General features: G+C 37.3%; 3 protein-coding genes across 9 annotated transcripts; 1 reads left to right on the forward strand and 2 right to left on the reverse strand.

The window, feature by feature from the left end:
* Nucleotides 1–6297, reverse strand: LOC311293435 (GTPase IMAP family member 4-like). 6 transcript variants are annotated; one of them, XM_084413730.1, is made up of 5 exons: nt 6141–6297; nt 5917–6002; nt 5733–5792; nt 1144–1179; nt 1–1047 (listed from the first exon to the last, which is right to left on the reverse strand). In XM_084413730.1, exons 2-5 carry the CDS (start codon nt 5996–5998, stop codon nt 194–196), a joined length of 1032 nt encoding a protein of 343 aa, XP_084269856.1. In that variant the 5' UTR covers nt 5999–6002; nt 6141–6297; the 3' UTR covers nt 1–193. The 6 variants fall into 6 exon arrangements, with proteins under 6 accessions (XP_084269856.1, XP_084269860.1, XP_084269857.1 ...); XM_084413734.1 differs by having other exon boundaries at nt 5721–5792; nt 6141–6219; XM_084413731.1 differs by lacking the exon at nt 1144–1179.
* Nucleotides 6298–11220: 4923 nt separating this feature from the next.
* LOC311305511 (GTPase IMAP family member 7-like) lies at nt 11221–13774 on the reverse strand. 2 transcript variants are annotated; one of them, XM_084433282.1, is made up of 4 exons: nt 13348–13774; nt 12900–13023; nt 12608–12685; nt 11221–12278 (listed from the first exon to the last, which is right to left on the reverse strand). In XM_084433282.1, exons 2-4 carry the CDS (start codon nt 13000–13002, stop codon nt 11446–11448), a joined length of 1014 nt encoding a protein of 337 aa, XP_084289408.1. In that variant the 5' UTR covers nt 13003–13023; nt 13348–13774; the 3' UTR covers nt 11221–11445. The 2 variants fall into 2 exon arrangements, with proteins under 2 accessions (XP_084289408.1, XP_084289409.1); XM_084433283.1 differs by having other exon boundaries at nt 11247–12278; nt 12900–13008; nt 13348–13767.
* A 459-nt stretch (nt 13775–14233) lies between these two features.
* On the forward strand, nt 14234–20167 carry slc25a17 (solute carrier family 25 member 17). The gene is made up of 9 exons (XM_084421208.1): nt 14234–14462; nt 14772–14832; nt 14940–15006; nt 15143–15294; nt 16291–16407; nt 16490–16638; nt 18096–18191; nt 19153–19238; nt 19390–20167. Exons 1-9 carry the CDS (start codon nt 14388–14390, stop codon nt 19538–19540), a joined length of 954 nt encoding a protein of 317 aa, XP_084277334.1. The 5' UTR covers nt 14234–14387; the 3' UTR covers nt 19541–20167.
* The last annotated feature ends 737 nt before the right edge of the window (nt 20168–20904 follow it).

Genomic DNA, 20904 nt, shown 5'->3' on the forward strand with positions numbered 1-20904 from the left:
CAGTGACGGTGAATTTTTATTGTTATTACATTCACAGTTAATTAAAACAACACAACAACAGTTTGCAGCAATAATGTGAAAAATGTGACAAAAACCTGAATAATGCAGAATATAGATGATCACCTACTGGGAATATTACATTAATTCCATTAATCTATTAGAAATTGTGTGTACAGTTTATAAGACAGTTGAATTAGTGAAAGATCTGTGATTTTGTAACAGATGTGGGGGCTCTGGTGTGATTCACTGTCAGAGATTTGCGTCTTTGTGGTTTCTTAGCTAGTTTCCGTGCATCTTCCTCTTCCTCTCTCCAGAGCTCACGCTTTTTCCTCTCTAACTCCTCCTCATCTTCATAATTCTCCTCCAGCTCTCTCTCCTTTCGTGCAATTTCCACCTGTCTCTCCTCCAGAATCTTCTCTTGTTTTTCACGTTTCTTTCTTTCCGAGTTCGGGTAAAATGAATTTGTGTAGCAGCCTCTGCCATTGATGGCCACCAAAGTATCAATCTTCTCCAGAAGTTTAGTCACTTGCTCAAAGTTTCCTGTGTTCTTGTTATTAAAGAACACAAATCCACCACTGCAAGCGCGAATAAAGTCTCTAAGGTCTTTGTCTGAGCTGGCAATAACGTCGTTCTGCATTTTCCCTTCTAGTCGATCTCCATGTGTGAAAAGAACAACTGTGTAATTCCAAACGTTCTTTCCAAACATGTTCTGGATCAGCTTATGCATGTTCTTGTCCTCGTTGGTTAAGTTTCCCACCGGCAGAACCAGCAGAAACACGTGTGGTCCTGGTTTATAGAGAGAGACAGATTTCATGATCTCCCTTATCACCTCCTTCTCTATTCGATTGATTTTATTCAGTCCTGGCGTGTCAATTATGGCTACGGGCCGGCCGTTGATGTTTCCAGATGCTCGTTCACAGAACTGGGTGACTCTGCTCAATTGCATGTCCGTGTTGAAGGCGTTCCGACTGAGGATGGTGTTTCCAGTTGAGCTTTTTCCAGACCCCCTCGCCCCCAGTAACATGATGCGCAATTCCTCTGCTTCAGCTGGAAAAAGATTATACACATATGTTGAGATTTTAAACTTGGTAGCAGAAGATATTAAAGGGACAGTTCACCCAAAAATGAAAATCATTTACTCACCCTTACATCTTTCCAAACCTGTGTGCATTTCTTCTTCTGTGGAACACAAAGCATAATTTGGAATTTCGTGTATTGCCCCCAAAAAAGAAAGAACATCAAATAGGTTGCAACGACATGAAGGTGAGTAAATGATGACAGAATTTTCATTGGGTGAACTGTCCCTTTAAGTGTTCCACAGTTATACCACTTCCCACCACTTAAGGTCACCATCTCCAGAATACTGACGTGAATAATGTGTTGCCAAATCAGACCTCTTTAGCGACTTTTTCTTTAATAAAAAAAAAAGAAAAAAGAAAACCAACAAATCTTGTGACTTTTTGGACAAATCTTAGCACTTTTTTTAAAAATGTCACCAGTATTTTCCTGCAAGCGTGAGGTTTTGCTTTTCATCTGCTTTCACACCTCTCTCTACATCGGCTGTTCTGTTCAAAGACAGTCACAGTCAGTGAGCGCAACAGCACAAACCACATGGAATCTGATCTTTTCGATTCTGATTTGGGCCACTTCCATTTGTGGTCCTAAATCCGATACAGGTCCGATATCAGAATTCATGTGACTTTTACGTCACACCATGTCTACACCGGACGCGACTGTTGACGTGACACATCGCACTGCAACAGCTAGAAGCTGGACGTGACAAAGCCACCATTGAAAATCCATTTGTCCTTCCTATGAGAAGTATCGTGAGTGCTTGGAATCCGTCATGAATAGAATGAGGCATCAGTTTACTGTTGGGAAGTGTAGACAACATAACGGATTATAATGGGTTCTATTGTTTTTTGTCGCGACGCTCGCATCCGGTATAGATATAACCGGTCTTCCGCTCTGAGTGGGATTTGAACCATGTCTGGTGTTTCTGGCGTGGGAGGTGGGCGTGCTAACAAGGATCGCTAAAGACCGCAGCTGCTAACGTCAGTCACTAGAGCGCCATTTGAGGCCAGGAGAGTGAGGTTTACACACACAGCTCTTACTGGCCTACGTCCATTACACTCACCCCCCTAAACCATAAGGGTCACGGCACCAAATGTTACCGGTCCTATTCGACCCGGTCTGAGCGTGATTCGAACTTGGGTCTCAGGCGCGGGAGGCAGGGTGCTAACAAGGACGCAAAAGACTGCAGTCTCATTGAGATCAGGGGAGTGAGGTTATTACGTACAGCTCTTACTGGCCTACATCCGTTACATAGACACAGTGTTGCAATCGTCACAATTCTGCGCTCATGGGAGTCACTTCAAAGATTTTACATTCCCCTAAGTTATCAAGAGAGGCGCGAAAAATAGTTAGTGGAAGGACGGTGATGTGTCAGAACTATGTGTCAGAAGTATTACAGTGACAGAGTATTACTCTGCTCTCTTTTTTCGCATTCTCATTTTTGTTTTTTTATATAGCCCGGGCATAAATTCACTGTCTTCCGCAGCAGATAACGGTATAAATAACCGCATAATCACTTACTTTAATATACTCCGTGTTTACTTCTGTATGACAGCGTGCTGAGTGACATCTTTTTATGGTTCTTTTGCACATGTGGGTCAGTTCAGGACCATGATCTGTTCACACTGAAATCTTATATTGGTGACATTTAAAACAACAATGTGAACAGCTATGCAAAAAAAAAAAAAAAAAAAAACGAAGAAAAAGAAAAAAAATTGGAATTGAGCACTAAGGCTCACAGTAGACTCGTTCCGTTGTCTGACAGAACATATGTAAATGTGAACCACTTTATTTACATTTGGCTGTGCGTTATATTAAAATACAGTATGTAAGCACAGATTAGAAGAGAAACCATGTAAAGTGAAGACATTAGGCAGAATAATATCACAAATATGCTAATTGGCGTAATCTAGCGACATTTAGGGGTGCGTCTCAATCAGCTCCCTAGTTTAGTGGTCTAGGGCACTGATCAGGGAATCAGCCATTTTAAGGGCTGTCTTAATAGCAAAATCCAGGGCACTGAAACATTAGCTCCCTAAAAAGTCCCACAATGCACCGTAAAAACCAGGGAGCATCGATGCTCTCTATGTTCTCTTAACAGAAGTTCTGAAGCGCAACACATAAGTCATGCGAGCCAACTCATAAACGACACGTGATAGATGTTTTGAAACTTTTTTTAAATTAATTATATTTCAGCATAAACATACATCGCTAGACAGGTGGTTAACATAATCTACCTCAATTTTATTTTTATTTTTACAGCTGAAATATTGCACTCATAGGCTATGTAACAATAAAAGAATTGTTGTTTTAATTAAATAGCCCAAAATGTTACATTTTAATCAAAGAATACCTGAGTTAAAGATAAATGGCAACATGTCAAACGTAGTATTGTCTGGTAACTGCATGCAGAACGTACTTCACCAATAGTTGAGAAGCAAGTAATCAAATTCAGTATACAATGAAAGAACATGAATTCTGTTCCAAATCTAAGAAAGCTCCCTCAGTGTCAACTTTCTAAATAGGCAGCCTTGTAAGAAGCATCCTGACCTAAATTCACCATTCACCTGATTTAGCATGTTGACTAATAAGCATAAAAAACAGTACTCTCAAGTTGGGTGAAATAGGTCATTCTCAATTCGCCTGAAACATATTTCAAATTGACATTCTGGAAAATGTTCATAAAGCTCCTCGCAAGGCATTCTGCGATTCTTCAGTATTTAAAGGTGCTATAAGCGATCTCACGCGTTTTTTAGGCTAAAACATTTTTTTTTCACATACCGCAAACATCTCCTCACTATCCGCTATAGCTGCCTGTCCCCTGAACACACTGTAAAAAAACACGGTCTCTGCAGACAGCCCACGCTCCACAAACTGCAGCAAAAAACTGAGCAACAAACAGAGCAACCACGAAACATAACAAACTGTTCCAGCCAATAACCGACAAGAATGATGTGGGGGTGGGGTTCGGGGGTTAGTGCGCGGATGAGGAGGAGGGAGGGTCTAGCCAGAGCCATATAGAGAGATGGTATTTGAACTATTGCTATTTTTCAAGTTCTCCCACTTAGAAATCATGGAGGGGTCTGAAATTGTCATCGTAGGTGCATGTCCACTGTGAGAGACATAATCTAAAAAAAAAAATCCAGAAATCACAATGTATGATTTTTAAACTATTTATTTGTATGATTCAGCTGCAAATAAGTATTTGAACACCCGAGAAAATCAATGTTAATATTTGGTACAGTAGCCTTTGTTTGCAATTACAGAGGTCAAACGTTTCCTGTAGTTTTTCACCAGGTTTGCACACACTGCAGGAGGGATTTTGGCCCACTCCTCCACACAGATCTTCTCTAGATCAGTCAGGTTTCTGGGCTGTCGCTGAGAAACACGGAGTTTGAGCTCCCTCCAAAGATTCTCTATTGGGTTTAGGTCTGGAGACTGGCTAGGCCACGCCAGAACCTTGATATGCTTCTTACAGAGCCACTCCTTGATTATCCTGGCTGTGTGCTTCGGGTCATTGTCATGTTGGAAGACCCAGCCTCGACCCATCTTCAATGCTCTAACTGAGGGAAGGAGGTTGTTCCCCAAAATCTCGCAATACATGGCCCCGGTCATCCTCTCCTTAATACAGTGCAGTCGCCCTGTCCCATGTGCAGAAAAACACCCCCAAAGCATGATGCTACCACCCCCATGCTTCACAGTAGGGATGGTGTTCTTGGGATGGTACTCATCATTCTTCTTCCTCCAAACACGTTTAGTGGAATTATGACCAAAAAGTTCTATTTTGGTCTCATCTGACCACATGACTTTCTCCCATGACTCCTCTGGATCATCCAAATGGTCATTGGCAAACTTAAGACGGGCCTTGACATGTGCTGGTTTAAGCAGGGGAACCTTCCGTGCCATGCATGATTTCAAACCATGACGTCTTAGTGAATTACCAACAGTAACCTTGGAAACGGTGGTCCCAGCTCTTTTCAGGTCATTGACCAGCTCCTCCCGTGTAGTTCTGGGCTGATTTCTCACCTTTCTTAGGATCATTGAGACCCCACGAGGTGAGATCTTGCATGGAGCCCCAGTCCGAGGGAGATTGACAGTCATGTTTAGCTTCTTCCATTTTCTAATGATTGCTCCAACAGTGGACCTTTTTTCACCAAGCTGCTTGGCAATTTCCCCGTAGCCCTTTCCAGCCTTGTGGAGGTGTACAATTTTGTCTCTAGTGTCTTTGGACAGCTCTTTGGTCTTGGCCATGTTAGTAGTTGGATTCTTACTGATTGTATGGGGTGGACAGGTGTCTTTATGCAGCTAACGACCTCAAACAGGTGCATCTAATTTAGGATAATAAATGGAGTGGAGGTGGACATTTTAAAGGCAGACTAACAGGTCTTTGAGGGTCAGAATTCTAGCTGATAGACAGGTGTTCAAATACTTATTTGCAGCTGTTTCATACAAATAAATAGTTAAAAAATCATATATTGTGATTTCTGGATTTTTTTTTTTAGATTATGTCTCTCACAGTGGACATGCACCTACGATGACAATTTCAGATCCCTCCATGATTTCCAAGTGGGAGAACTTGCAAAATAGCAGGGTGTTCAAATACTTATTTTCCTCACTGTATATATATATATAATTATTGTTCTCACATTTCTGCTTACCTTCCAGGGTTGGTGACATTGAGTTTCTTCTAACATTTTCGTATAGTTCATCAATCTCAGCTGCATAAGATATTAATATTCATTAGTTTATAGACCTCGTATCTTTCAGTAAAAGAACAGATTCTAAGAATGATTTGATTTGAATGAATTGGTTCAGACTTGATGTATTGAATCAGTAACTCACAGCTCAGTGATGATTCCAGTTCAAAGGTTTCTTTCTCTATTTCAGCCTTCAGACTGTCCCACAGCTTCTCATCTGAAGCCATCGCTCTGTTTAATGGAAAACAACTTAATGAATGAAATAAGTGCCCTCAATATTTGAGACTCACTTCCCTATTTTAACAGTTTAGTCTCTTTATTTCTTTCTAGCATATATTATTTAACAGATATATTCAAAAAAATACTCACAATGGTCAGAGCTGATGTTTATGATTCTGGATCCACAGACAGAGTGTAAAGCGATCTGAGTTCCTTCGCCACTATGAATGACTGGGAATCCTGTTTAACCAGTGTCTTTAAGGGTTGCACAAAACGAATGAGAGGTCTTCTAACAGGCATTTATGATAAGAAATGGAGCTAAACATCTTTCAGATATGCAAACAATTTCAGTAGTTTCAAGTGACACGAGTAAAATGGGAGGGCTGATCATACTGAGCTTTACTGAAGGATTTCATCCAGTCAGACTGTTCCGTTTGCTATCTGACACATATGTCTCAGGTATGCTGAGCTAACGTGGAATGAGCTTTTTTAATTAAGAATGAAGTTTTGATGACTTTGATTTCCGTTTAAATTACAAAAAAATACATAAATTAAATATTTGTCAACTGACTTCAAAAATATTGTGGAAGCAGCTAAGAGTATTAATTTGCTCATCTACTGCATTTAGAAGTTTCTCTTTGAGATGATAAATATTGCTCAAAAATATTTTCCTGCTTGGGTAAAAATGGGGTTAAAATTCAAATTTAAGATGACTTGTGCAGTTTTTAATATTTACACACTAGTTAAATGCAAAAAAATAATGATCATGTTAAGTGTTTCGTCTTATGGTGTGTCAGGATGTGGTGTGTGATTTGTTGTCAGGAAGTGCATACTGAGATAACACCTGTGAGCTCAGCTATTCAACAACAACAAAACCCTTCAAACGGTGTTATCTCTGGATGCCATCTGTTGCTATTTTTAAAAATGTGTCTTTCATTTCCTAACTCAAGCATAGATAAATTCAAATCAGAACACTCTAAGAAGAAAAGATATGTAACCTTCTGTCAGGCACATCATACAGTATATGTAACTTTTTAGGCATTCTTTTTATGGAATTAGTTTTTAATAAATTTAGTTTTAATTGATATAACCCAAGGGCGTAGGTTTGATTTTGAGGCCTGGCCTGTTTGTCTGAACCGCGAGAGGCGTCAAAGTTTACGCTACTCCTGCGTCATACAACGTCATTGTCAAGTGTCTTTTGGCGTAAGTCGACTTGCGTACGGCCGTCTGCCGGAAGCTAATTATTTTAGTCTATAAAGTTTTAAATATGGATATTTTTCTTACACAAACCATCGCTTTACTTCAGAAGACCTTTATTAACCCCCCAGAGCCGTTTCGAGCACTTCTAACATGGATGTATGCGCTTTGATGGACTTCCAAAAAAATAGTGCCCATTATACTGTGGCTCCAAAAATGGAGCCACATTTAGCTCCAAAACTCTGGAATAGCCTTCCTGATACTGTTCGTTGCTCAGACTCGCTCTCCCAGTTTAAAACTAGATTAAAGTCGCATCTCTTCAGCCAGGCATTCATATAATATTTTTAATCTTACAGTTCAAATTACAATCCGGCCTCTAGTTAATAAACGCCAGAGGAGAACTGGCCCCCGACTGAGCCTGGGTTCTCCCAAGGTTTTTTTTTCTCCATTGGGTCACCTGATGGAGTTTTAGGACACTATTAGGTCACTTGATGGAGTTTTTCGGTTCCTTGCCACTGTTGCCTTTGGCTTGCTCAGTTGGGGATATTCTGGGGATATCTAATTTGATTTTATCAATAAATTCCACTAGAAACAAACCTTGTTGTATTATTTTAATTTAATACTGTGAAGCTGCTTTGATACAATCTGTATTGTGAAAAGCGCTATACAAATATACTTGACTTGACTTGACTTGACTATAACGCTTGGAAGAGCCAGGACATTTTTTTAGATAACTCCGATTGCATTCGTCTGAAAAAAGAATGTCATACTGTATACACGTAGGATGGCTTATCCTAGTAAATCAGTGTTGAACTTTCTTCTCCTGCATCCTATTATTCTGTAATCCAGAATGACAGCACAGCTGAAAGCTTTGAGTTCCTCTCTTTATTGCATGAATTTGCATTTCCTTCAGCCTGAGGCTTTTTTACTTTTGGTGTGAAAGGGCCTTTACATTTGCCAAAAACAGAACCTGTTTCTTTTGCTTTAAAAAAAAAACATAAACAACAAGCCCAGACCATCCCAGATGAGAAAAGTAACGTATCACATTCCATATAAGTACCTAAATAATGCAATTAGATATTTTTCTTCAAGGGAGTAATGAAATATTGTAATGCATTACTTTTAAAAGTAACTTTTCCCAACACTGATGCAGTCATTTAAGACATTTCTCCTTATATAGAACCTTTTTGGCATGAAGAATTCTTTAAAAATGAGACAAGAACCCTAGGTTCTATATAGAACCCCACTGAACATTTTTTGACATATTTAATGATGTAACCATAAATAGACAAAATATGTTGGTATAAACAAAATGTGGCTAATTAAATGCAACAAAAATGCTTGAAAAATTATTGTTTACAAGACATTAATCTACTGTATGTTACTTATGATGAAAACACAAATGGCAAACTGAGGTGCCATTAAAAAAAACTGACACTTTGAAAGGCATACTTGCAGTAGGTCATTTACTGTTGTACTTTAGTAGTCTTTTAAGCAGTGGAGGGCAGCACTCAGACAGGACGATCCCCAGGATGACGGAATAACATGAGCATGTAGTCAACCCAGTGTTAACCGAGTACTTTAACTGCAAGAGGTTCGAAAGAAAGAATCTCTGACACATCTAAGTGAAACTCAAGAGGAAGGAAAAAGACAATCACAGTTGCTTTACAGCTATGTCGGAAACTGGCCACAAAATAATTAGGTTTTGGTTTGTTATTTCTTTTTATCCTGAATAGAATTCATTTTTACACTGGTGTTCTACGTATCACATTTAAAAATGGTACAGGCAGCAGATAAAATGATGCTCATTTCCCCTTGTTGTGTTTATAATCATGAAATTTTTTCCCCAGATCAATCAGTGAACAACTACAACAGATCAGTTGAGAGAATCATACCTGACTGGAATTTGAAGACTAAAAAGGCTTTGCTTTTTTTATTTTGACATTTCATCCAGATTTATTCCACTGGAACATTTTTGAGGTTATCTAATTTTTCTTTTTTGAATAATAGTGATATTTGAATTTGTCACGTTGAATATCAAGTTTGATGTCTTATGGAGAGATGGAGATTTGTGGTGCAGGGGAAGATATGTTTGTACATGTATGTTTGAGGTATCTTTATTATTCAACTTAGTTGATTCAACTTAGTTGCATCATAACTTAATTGAGTAGAATCATTTTTTTTATTTTATTTTTATGTGATTTGATTTGATTTAGTTTTGTGCTCAGAGGAGCCTCATGTAACAATACACTTCAAAAGTGTGTCAAGGACACTGTTCAAAAAATGTTCAATTTTAACAACTAATATAGCAAATGTAGGCCTATTTAATCTACATTCTTTTTGTAAAGGTGCACTATGTAATTTCTGGCCCTCTATAAGTTAAAAAACCAAACTTCATGCATTTTGCAGAAAAACAATTTGTAACCTTAAATTTTCTAGTTCCTTCTTTTATTTTATTTCACTATTTGTAAATAGATTTTTTTTATTTGGGGAAAAGAAACAGATGTTAAACAATAATAATCTATTTAAGAAAATGTTTTTCATACATTTTTATTTGTCTTATACAAAGTTATATATATATTTGTGTAGAGGTTATTTTTTGCTCCCGCCACCAGGTATAGTGGAGGATTTTCTTTTTCCGGGTGGATCATCAAGACTATTGGTCCTCCTAACTGTCAATCATTCTGGTGATATGTTTACGTAAGGCCGTCGTACATGCTTGCAAGTAAGCAAGCCGACAGCAAATTGTAAACGAGGAGAACTAGGCTCGTGCATGCTCTCTCGCACACGTTTAATAGGCGTTCCCTCTCGGGAGCAGGTAGAGTGTTGCGCATGTGCAAGTGGAGAGGGCGGTTCTTTTCTAAAATTCGGAAAAATCCTCCACTATACCTTTAAGGCAGAGCGTGCTGGAAGAAAGGGGGAAAAAAAAAAGAAGAGAAGAGAAGTGAGTTGTAGGCGAGTTATAAGGCGGCTGTTCATGCTGTTACACCGATGCTTCTGATTAAATAAGAAACGTGAATTATCACCAGTGTAACCCGTGTTTCATTTATGCTACCCACTAACCCACGATGAAGAGACTGGAGTAATCGCCGACGACATGGCATCAAGAAAGAAGGGTTACAATTATTTTGGTTTTGTTTCGACTCTGTGTGACTGTGCAGATGAATATGGTTCTTACTCATAACTAAAAAGAGAGAGATTATCCTGCTGTTCATAAAGCATAAACTACTGGGCTTAAGAGATATAACCAGTTTATACGTAACGGATCTCAAGCTATTAGCTGAAGGCGTTACTTTAGCTTTACCCATAAATAGACATGGTACTTCCTTGAAAATAAATTCCAGCACAGCGCTACAACAACCATAATGAAATGACCCTTCACAGTAGATAATACTTTACAATGAACTCTGTTAAAGAGCTACATATGGCAGTTTATCTGTTCAATAAAATACCTTCCTCACCTGTTGAGTAATAAAAACACCATCTCAGAGTCTCTTTTACAACATTTCCAATCCCTCAGTTCTCGTTAGGAATGCACCTATACCACTTTTTAGAACTAGGCAGATACCGATACTTTCATTTTTGGTAGCCTACTCACGATACTGACACCTGTATTTTCATCGCATTTGTCATTTTTAAATATATGAGGTAGAGAAACCAAAATAAAATAAATCATATTCATTGGTCTAATTTGTTTAGCAATATATACTTCCTTCAGTTGTTTTAATGCTTAATTTTACCTGTTAAAATGTATTAAGCTACTTACTTTATTATTTAAATGTTGTTAATTTTAACAAAATAAAGTTGCATAGTGCACCTTTAAGAGCATTAACTCTTTCCCTGACAGCATTTTCTTTTCTTTTTTAAACTGCAAACCACCACCAGCGTTTTTGATCGCATTTTCACAAAAATGTCATGGCCCCGAATATTTTATTGTATGAATATCTGAACATGCAATATATCAAAAGAAAGAACAGACCCTCTGCTTTATATATATATATATATATATATATATATATATATATATATATATATATATATATAGCCTATACCTTTTTATTCTAGCTTCATGCATTCTTTTTTTTTATCAACACTTGAATATGGGCAAGTTTCATAAAAAAAAAACATTATTTTTCTCAGTCAAACAAAAAATGCATTAGAAGAATTTGCCCTGTCCATTTCTATCTTACTGTGCAAGCCGGACAAATTTACATATAAAAACACAAGCTTTGTCATTGTCATAGAATTGGACAAGTCTCTAAATGGAAGACTTTCGGTCTGGGTGCCGTTTGGCTAGTCTGATTGACATTTTTTGTTTGGCTGGATTCTCAGCCATTTTTCTTGCATCATTTTCTTCCATTCTCCAGAGTTCCTGCTTTTTTCTCTCCACCTCCTGCTCAGTTTTGCAGTGTATCATCAGCTCTCTCTCTTTCTGTGCAATCTGGTCTTTTCTCATTTCTAAAAATTTCTCCATTTTCTTCTTGATCTTTCTCTCAGAGGCCGGGTAGAAAGATGTTGTGTAGCAGCTCTTTCCATTGATGGCCACAAGGGTCTCGACTTTCTTCAGGAGTTCTGTCACGGGCTCATAGTTAGTCGTGTCCTTGTTATTGAAAAACAGAAACCCACCGCTGCACATATGGATGAAACTGCGTAGCTCCTTGTCCGAGTACGCGATAACGTCATTCGCCGTCTTCCCCTCCAGACGATCTCCGTGAGTGAACACAATGATGGTGTACTTCCAGATGCTCTGCCCGAACATGCTCTCAATCAGCTTATGCATGCTTTTGTCATCATTACTTAAGTTCCCAATAGGCATAACCAGCAGAAACACATGTGGTCCTGGAGTATAGAGAGAGGTGGACTTCAGGATCTCTCGGGTCACTCTCTTCTCTGTGTGGCCTATCCTGTTCAGTCCCGGCGTGTCGATTATGGCCACAGGTCGGTCGTTGATGTTTCCAGATGCTCGTTCACAGAACTGGGTGACTCTGCTCAGTTGCATGTCCGTGTTGAAGGCGTTCCGACTGAGGATGGTGTTTCCAGTTGAGCTTTTTCCAGACCCCCTCGCCCCCAGTAACATGATGCGCAATTCCTCTGCCAAAATCATGAAATACCGAGGTTTCAATCATACAATATAAGAGTTTGATATAACTGCTTAACCCTCATAGTCTCTCCAAGATCATTTTAAAGTCACCATGCAATCAAAATTGACATTTCTAATTTTGTATGGGGAAAAATGCAGCATTTATTATAAATGGTTTATCCATGCATGTCATTATTTATTATTCTTTTTTTAAATTCATGTGCCATCATAATCTTTAATCAAAATAACTTCAGTAGTGCAGCAGGTTGACACTACATTGTTTTCTAACTGATTATAAATGTTTAAAATGTGCAAAAATGGGTGTCATTAAATGTCTTACCTTGTAAGTCTGTTGATGAAGTTAAACTGGTTCTCTCTATGTTCTGCACATTTTCATACAGTTTTTCAGATGTTGCATCTGTGAATAAAATTTTGTGTTATTAAGTTCTCACACACAAAACACATTTTGTGTTGACAGACCAATTTCTATGTAATCTTCACTTTTTTAAATGATAGACATTGATCTCCCTGATCTTAAAGTTGATAGTCATTGACTGTTGGAATATTGTATGGAATTGTATGGCATTTTGGGATGTCATAAGAAGTTGTAAACGTTTAACTCTGTGACTCACAGCCCGTTGATGAGTCCAATGCTGAATCATTCTCATCTTCCTCAAAGTCAATCCCATCTTCCTCAGACTCGTCTATATCTTCATCTGCCTTCTTACTGTCCATCTTATCCTGAAGAGTAATTTTCTGATGTAAAAAGAAGAGAATTTCAAGTATCATGCTGCAGAAAACCATGATCTTATTCAGTTTTTTTTGTCCTGTTTTTCAGTAAAAATATTATTAAATTTAAAGATAAGATATTTAAAGATATTAAGAGAAAAATGGTTTATTTTGCTTATCTTGTTAGCATGTCTTTTTCTTGTTTGAAGCATAAACCTATCTAACTTTCCTTAGATTTATGCTTAAAACAAGAATAAGAAAAAATGTCTTTGAGAAGTTATTTTTGTGAAAAGTTTAGTTTTACTCTGTTTATTCTGATCATAACATCAAAGAAACGAGACAGCGACTTACCACAGTTGGTAAAGTTGATGGTGTTAAACCTGTTTATGTACTATAATACATGCACCGATCAGCACCTCCACACTTGCATGAGACGAGGACATTTGCAGGGTTCATATGCTGTGTTTGTTGTGGAAGATATGTAAAATATTCCACACAGGTATCGACTTTAGTTAGAGGGCTGGTCTTGTTAAAGGATGCAATCACTTCACTCAACAAGCGTTTCTTCCACTGAGGCATGAGGACTCGTTTAACATGTTAGTCTGGAATATAGAGTGCTAGATTTCAACCTGAGTAACAGAGTAGATTAAACTGACAACATCCGAGCACACACCTGCACCTGTGTGCACCCTATGGTGTGCACAGTCACAAAGATACTTCACTGACTGTAGTCTGAGCTGTATGGTTGCATTTCAAAATATCTCTGTTTATATCTACCTATTCTTCTGTTTTTTAAAAGAAGTCTCTTGTGAAAATAATATTGTGAAATATTATTACAATTTAAAATAATATAAAATGAAATAATAAAATTAATTTAAATTTCTATTTGAATATATTTAATATATTATTTATTTCTGTGATACAAAGCTGCATTTTAATCAGTCATTACTCCGGTCTTCAGTGTCACATGATCCTTCAGAAATATATTGTCAGCTGGAAAGATTTGAAAAAGAAACCCATTTCATCATATCTGAGACAGTTATTTGTCATATTTCCCCTTGAAAGTGTCTATTCAGCGTAATAATAATAAAAAAATCGCTTATAGTTCCCTTTTATTCAAACCTGTGGGAGGGGTTTACGTTTCTGATTGGCTACACAACGCGAGGTCAGGAACAACTTTTGTCCAATCATCGTTGAGGAAATTTCTACAAGCCTTTTCATTGGCTCAAACGGACCCGGAAGTTGATCGGCTTGATGTTGACAGGGAAATATCTGCTGGAGCTGTGTATCATTCCCAATTCTGAACTCAGAAACCATATCATTTGTTTGCAATCTAAATCAATTAGAAAAAAAGAAAGTCACTTTGCAGTTGCATCTTCCAGTTTGTGAGGATGGGATCTAAAGATCTGAAACTCCTGGATGTGCTTTCATACGAGAGTCTCGTGCATGCAGTCGCCGGTGCGATGGTAAAAAATCAGCTTTACACAATCACGTCACATCTGTAGGGTTTTTATATAATCTCGTTTACGGCTTTTTGAACGATGACACGTGCAGTTATCACACATTTTGATCTGTGACCTCCACCTGCTGCATGACAGCATTAAAAACAATTCAAGGAAAAATCAATAAATCAATAAGTCTTCATAAAATGTGGATTTTGATTGCTTTGAACCTTTAAAGTCAGCATATTCAAATATTGAAACTATCTAATATGGTAAATTTGCACTTATACATGTATATATATCATCTTTTTAATATAAGTAATTTGTTTGCAGGGCAGTGTTACAGCAATGACTGTTTTCTTTCCTCTTGACACAGCTCGGCTTCGGCTGCAAGGTAAACAGTGAAACAGATTGATTTTTGATTTCCCTTTTGCCCCTTTATGTTCTTTTTTTTTGTGTGTTTTAAAATATGTGACCACATTTCTTTCTGTTTCTGTGCAGTTGATGAAAAGCGGAAAGCCAAATCTACTCCAGCCATTCTGTCGGAGATCATCAAGGAAGAGGGTCTGTAAGTTATTTCATGTGCATTAAATCAATGCATGTGGCATCGTCTAAGCCTTAAGGTCTTTTTCATTTTATTTCAGGTTGCAAGCATAACCAATAACCAGTCTTTTTTTAATATCTCCCTCTCCCTCTCTCTCTAGGTTAGCTCCATATAGAGGCTGGTTCCCTGTAATCTGCAGCCTCTGTTGCTCAAACTTCGTCTACTTCTATTGTTTCCATAGTCTGAAGGCCACCTGGCTGCAAGGTCAGAGGTCAACGCCAGGGCGAGACCTCGTCATTGGCATTGCTGCAGGTTTGCTTATTTGAAAATGTACTATATATGCTTCTCATAAATTTGCAGAAAAGCTCAATTTCCCTTTATATTACAAGAAGTCTGACTCTCGAACCATTAGGCCACAACTGCCCCATGATATTATTATCATTTAAAATGAATAAATGTTTGATTGACTTTTGTTTGAATATATTTTATTTGATATTTAATACAAAGAACAACATTTATTTTAAATAGAAACCGTTTATAACATGTCAGTTTTAATCAATTGAATGCATCCTTAATAAATAAAAGTAGTGGTACTTTATCATGGTTTCCACAAAAATATTAAGCAGCACAACTGTTTTCAACATTGAAAATAATCAAGAATAATTTTTTACATTTTACATTTATTCATTTTTTAGCTGACGCTTTTATCCAAAGCGACTTACAATTGCTATATATGTCAGAGGTCGCACGCCTCTGGAGCAACTAGGGGTTAAGTGTCTTGCTCAGGGACACATTGGTGTCTCACAGTGGATTTGAACCCGGGTCTCTCACACCAAAGGCATGTGTCTTATCCATTGCGCCACACCACCTCATAATCAAGAAATAATGTTTCTTGAACACCAAATCATCATATTAGAATGATTTCTGAAGGATCATGTGACACTGAAGACTGGAGTAATGATGCTGAAAATTCAGCTTTGACATCACAGGAATAAATTGTATATTTAAATATATTAAAATAGAAAACAGTTCTTTTAAATTGCAATAATATTTCACAATATTACTCTTTTTTTATTGTATTTTTGATCAAATCAAATAAAAGCTGCCTTGGTGAGCATAAGAGACTTCTTTCTAAATGTCTTATCTTATTTATTCTAAACTTTAGGCCAGTAGTGTATATATTTAAATTATTTTTGGCAATGGTATAAATATATATATAGATTAGATTTCATGTTTCCTCATCTTCTACTATATGCATGTACTGAAGCTTGTGCTAGGACTAAGATAAAGCTAACTGTCTGCCTTTAGGTGTAGTGAATGTTCTTGTGACCACTCCACTCTGGGTAGTCAATACCAGACTGAAACTGCAGGGCGCGAAATTCAGAAATGAGGACATACAGCCCACACACTACAGAGGAATTATAGGTAAAATATATCAGACATGATACTAATTTCATTCCCTTTAATTAAAATGTGTGATATCATTAGTTGACCTGTCTCTCTTCAGATGCGTTTGTACAGATCATGCAGCAGGAAGGAGTGGGAGCGTTATGGAACGGGACGTTTCCCTCCCTGCTGCTGGTGCTCAATCCAGCTGTGCAGTTCATGATCTACGAGGGTCTGAAAAGGCATCTCCTGAGGGGTGTGAGCCGAGAGGTTAGACTACTGATACAAAAACTGGTCTTCTGGGGACTTCTTTTATAATGTTCTAAAGTTCATAGTCTGAAACTTTTACAATATTAAGGACAACGCTGTAATGGATTATCTTCATTTAGAGGTTTTTCTCAGCAGACCCGATTATGACAGCACATGATCTCTGTTGCCTGGGAAACAGTAACCGCAGCATTTCTGATATTGTAGAGTGTGCAGATGATGATTAGAAATGTTAGAGTGGATCTGCCCATTTAGATCAGCACTCATGAGCGAGCATCTGTCGAGGATGAGTAAACCACTCCACAGATAGTGTATTGATTCCATAGTGATATAGCAATACGATTATGCAAACACGTATGATGTCACAGAACATTCAGTTTCCATTGAAGTTCCATTAAAGTTTAAATTCAAATCAGGCTTTTTGGTTTAAATTTAAAGGGTTAGTTCACCCAAAAATGAAAATTCTGTCAGTAATCACTCACCCTCACGTTGTTCCAACCCTGTAAGACTTTCGTTCATCTTCGGAACACAAATTAAGATATTTTTGATGAAATCTGAGAGCTGGCTCACTCCTTCATAGGCTGCTGGGTAATTGCATCTGCCGGTCTAGAAAAGTTAGTAAAGACATTGTTAAAATAGTCCAAGTGACTGCAGTGGCTCAACCTTAAGTTTATCAATACTTCTTGTGCGCAAAAAAATAACGACTTTATTCAACTATTCATTTTCTTCTGTGTGGGCCTCTGAGTGAGTTCACGAGCGCCACGACGCATGCGCGAGAACTGAGAAGACGACGCAGATGGGTCTCGATGTAGTGTTTAAAATGGTTCTAAAGTGTGCATTCCCTGGATGTTCGAATTGTGAGAAACCAACGAGAAAATGTAAAAGTGCCTTATCAATGCTGCAAAATGAATGGCTTACCTTTCACACTTTCCCATCAAATAATCATGAGCGTCATCTTCTCAGTTCTCGCGCATGCGTCGTGGCGCTCTCGTGAACTCACTCAGAGGACCGCACAGAAGAAAATGAATAGTTGAATAAAGTCGTTATTTTGGGGGGTTGGTTTTGTGCACAAAAAGTATCCTCGTCGCTTGATAAACTTAAGGTTGAGCCACTGTAGTCACTTGGACTATTTTAACAATGTCTTTACTAACTTTTCTGGACCGGCAGATGAAATTACCCAGCAGCCTATGAAGGAGTGAGACAGCTCTCAGATTTCATCAAAAATATCTTAATTTGTGTTCTGAAGATGAACGAAAGTCTTACGGGGTTGGAACAACATGAGGGTGAGTGATTACTGACAGAATTTTCATTTTTGGGTGAACCAACCCTTTAAATGTGCTGTTTCCTTTGTGTTGACAGGGTGACTGTAAATGGGTTTGCAATGTGTTAAATTGTGATTTAAATGGTGAACTAACCTTTAATTGATATGTTTCACTATAATTCTGTCTGATTGTTAATAGCTGTCCTCGGTGGAGGTGTTTCTTATTGGAGCCATTGCTAAAGCCATAGCAACCACCATAACCTACCCTCTACAGACAGTTCAGTCGGTTCTACGGGTAAGACCAGAATACATTTGGATTATATTTACCCAAGCAGGTCTCATATACATTCAAAGGTTTGGGGTCACTAAGAAAGACATTTTGAAATCAATTCATACTTTTTCTAAAGAAATTTTATCTTTTGAGAGAAATCCATCCTCCAAAATGCTTGTCCTATTTAGGGTACTAAATTTAACATTAGTTAATGTATTAAGTAACATGAACTAACAATGAGCAATACATTTCTTACTGTATTTGTTCATCTTTGTTAATGTTAGTTATTAAAAATCAAGCTGTTCATTGTTTGTTCATGTTAGTTCACAGTGCATTTACTAATGTTAACAAATACAACCTTTGATTTTAATAATGTATTAGTAAATGTTGAAAATAACATTAACAAAGATTAATAATTATTAGTTCATGTAGTTAACTAATGGTAACTAATGAAACCTTATTGTGAAGTGTTACCAAAATTTCTATTCACCAAAAAATCAAGTTTTAAACAAAAAATATGAATTACCACAACTGTTTTCAACATTGATAATAATAAGAAATGTTTCTAGAGCAGCAAATCATCATATTAGAATGATTTCTGAAGGATCATGTGACACTGAAGACTGGAGTAATGATGCTGAAAATTCAGCTTTAACATCACAGGAATAAATTAAAGTTGAATAAAAACTGATATAAAACGTGACCACTGATGTCAACAACAAAAGATAGTTGAGGGAAGCATTTTCTCCTCCCTTTTAAGAGTGGATTTATTTATCTCTCTTAACTTTCCACGGTTATATGGTTAGATTAATTTGCTTATAATCATTTAGCATTATTTTTCTCTGCTGTCCCTATCAGAACAGACCTGCTCACCAGTTCAGAACCACTGTTAGACTTTAGGAATCCACACCTCTTCTAAAGTTTTTATTTAGTTTGTGTACTGATAATATGGTCTATTTAACCTGTCCTGTCCCTCTGTGTTCAGTTCGGACAGCATGGCAGGCCTGCAGATCAGTCCAAACTCCTGAATAGCCTGAGATCTGTCATGTATCTGCTCATCAATAGAGTCAGGTGCAATTACACACACTCAAACTCTCAAACACACACGTATTCCATTCTGCAGTTCATTTTTAGTAGCTTAGCTCACTCACACATGTTATTATCTTATGACATCTGAACTCCTCCTGTCAAACTGACATGTTTGCTGATTGATTTACTGCAGGAAGTGGGGCGTGCTGGGATTGTTTAAAGGCCTGGAGGCGAAGCTGCTTCAGACGGTCCTCACTGCCGCACTGATGTTCTTGCTGTACGAGAAGATTGCCAACACCACCTTCAGGGTCATGGGGGTCAAACGCACAGTGACGTCCCACTGATGTCATAGGAACTTCATGCGCTGACATGAGTACTCATGTGTTGAGCAGTGGTCAAATGATGTGTTTTTTATAAATGGACGAAATATACAGTACCAGTCAAAAGTTTAGACACACTTGACTCAGTTTGTATTTCAAGATATTTAAAAACTTTTGATTGGCTTATGCTTACATGCTTGATATAAACTCTGCAGGCAAATTTGCATTTTGCCAACATATGAATAGTATGTTAAAAAAACTTTTTTTTAATGGTTGAGTTGGACTGAATAGTGAAAGGAAATTCAGCCAACTAGTGATAAGCATAAATGGAAACTCCGTCAGTACAGTATCCCATGATGCACCTCATTGTTTGCAAGAATGTCCAGAGTGTGCAGAGCTGTGATCTAGACATTTAATCATTTAACAGATGCTTTTATATGAAGAAACTTTGAAATAAGGAACATCGCAAGCAATTTTTCATAAGAGCGAACAATGTTGTTATTGTAATTTTCGGTAATTGAAATAAAGCTGAAATAAAATAAAATATAGATATTGGATAAAATCCTTAAAAACTTGAATCGCTTAAATGAAAATAGAAATGTTGCCTTTGTATCAAATTGAAATAAGTTTTAGTACTAAAATTACTTTAACTGAAAAAAATTATTAAAGCTAGATAGACATATTTAACAAAGCAATTACTAAAACATAACCTAAAATTAGAATGAAAATATAATATATAGCTAATTCAAAATATTGATAAATGCTATAATAGTATATAAATAATACTAAAATAAAACTGATTCATTTATGACCAGATTGAAAGTATAAACCAGAAATGAAGTGTGGATACTTTAAAGAAGCTAAAATTGATTTGTGAATTTTTGTGGGGTTTTACATAATTCTTTCTTTAGTGTTAGTTTGTATTTTAATGACTTTTATTGAGAAATTTGGCAAATAGTAATAAGGAGTGTGTCCAAACTTTTGACTGATAGTGTAGTAATTCAAATTATTATAGGATATATGCACAATTACTGAAATCAACCCCACTTAAGTAATTAATGCAATATACTCATTAATGCAAAATTGCCTTAATGCCTTGGTCACTATTTTATATATCTGGTTTACGAATACCAGTCCGGACACAAAGCGTCAAATGGAATGTAATGCTTGTGACGGATCTGTTTTGTGAGAGAGATCATTGCTGTCAACAATGGACCCTGATCTCAGATCAGCCCTCCTGCATTGAAATACCATATAGAAACAACCAGGGCTTCGTTTCCCAAAAGCATCGTAATTGCCACCAATGGTCTCTATGATCAACTTAGGCTTACGATGCTTGCGGAAAAGGCAGCCCAGGCTGGTTTTTCTGGTTCTGTTTAAGTGGTACT

The sequence above is a fragment of the Rutilus rutilus genome, assembly GCF_951802725.1.
Source record: "Rutilus rutilus genome assembly, chromosome: 1".
NCBI classification, from domain to species: Eukaryota; Metazoa; Chordata; class Actinopteri; order Cypriniformes; family Leuciscidae; genus Rutilus; species Rutilus rutilus.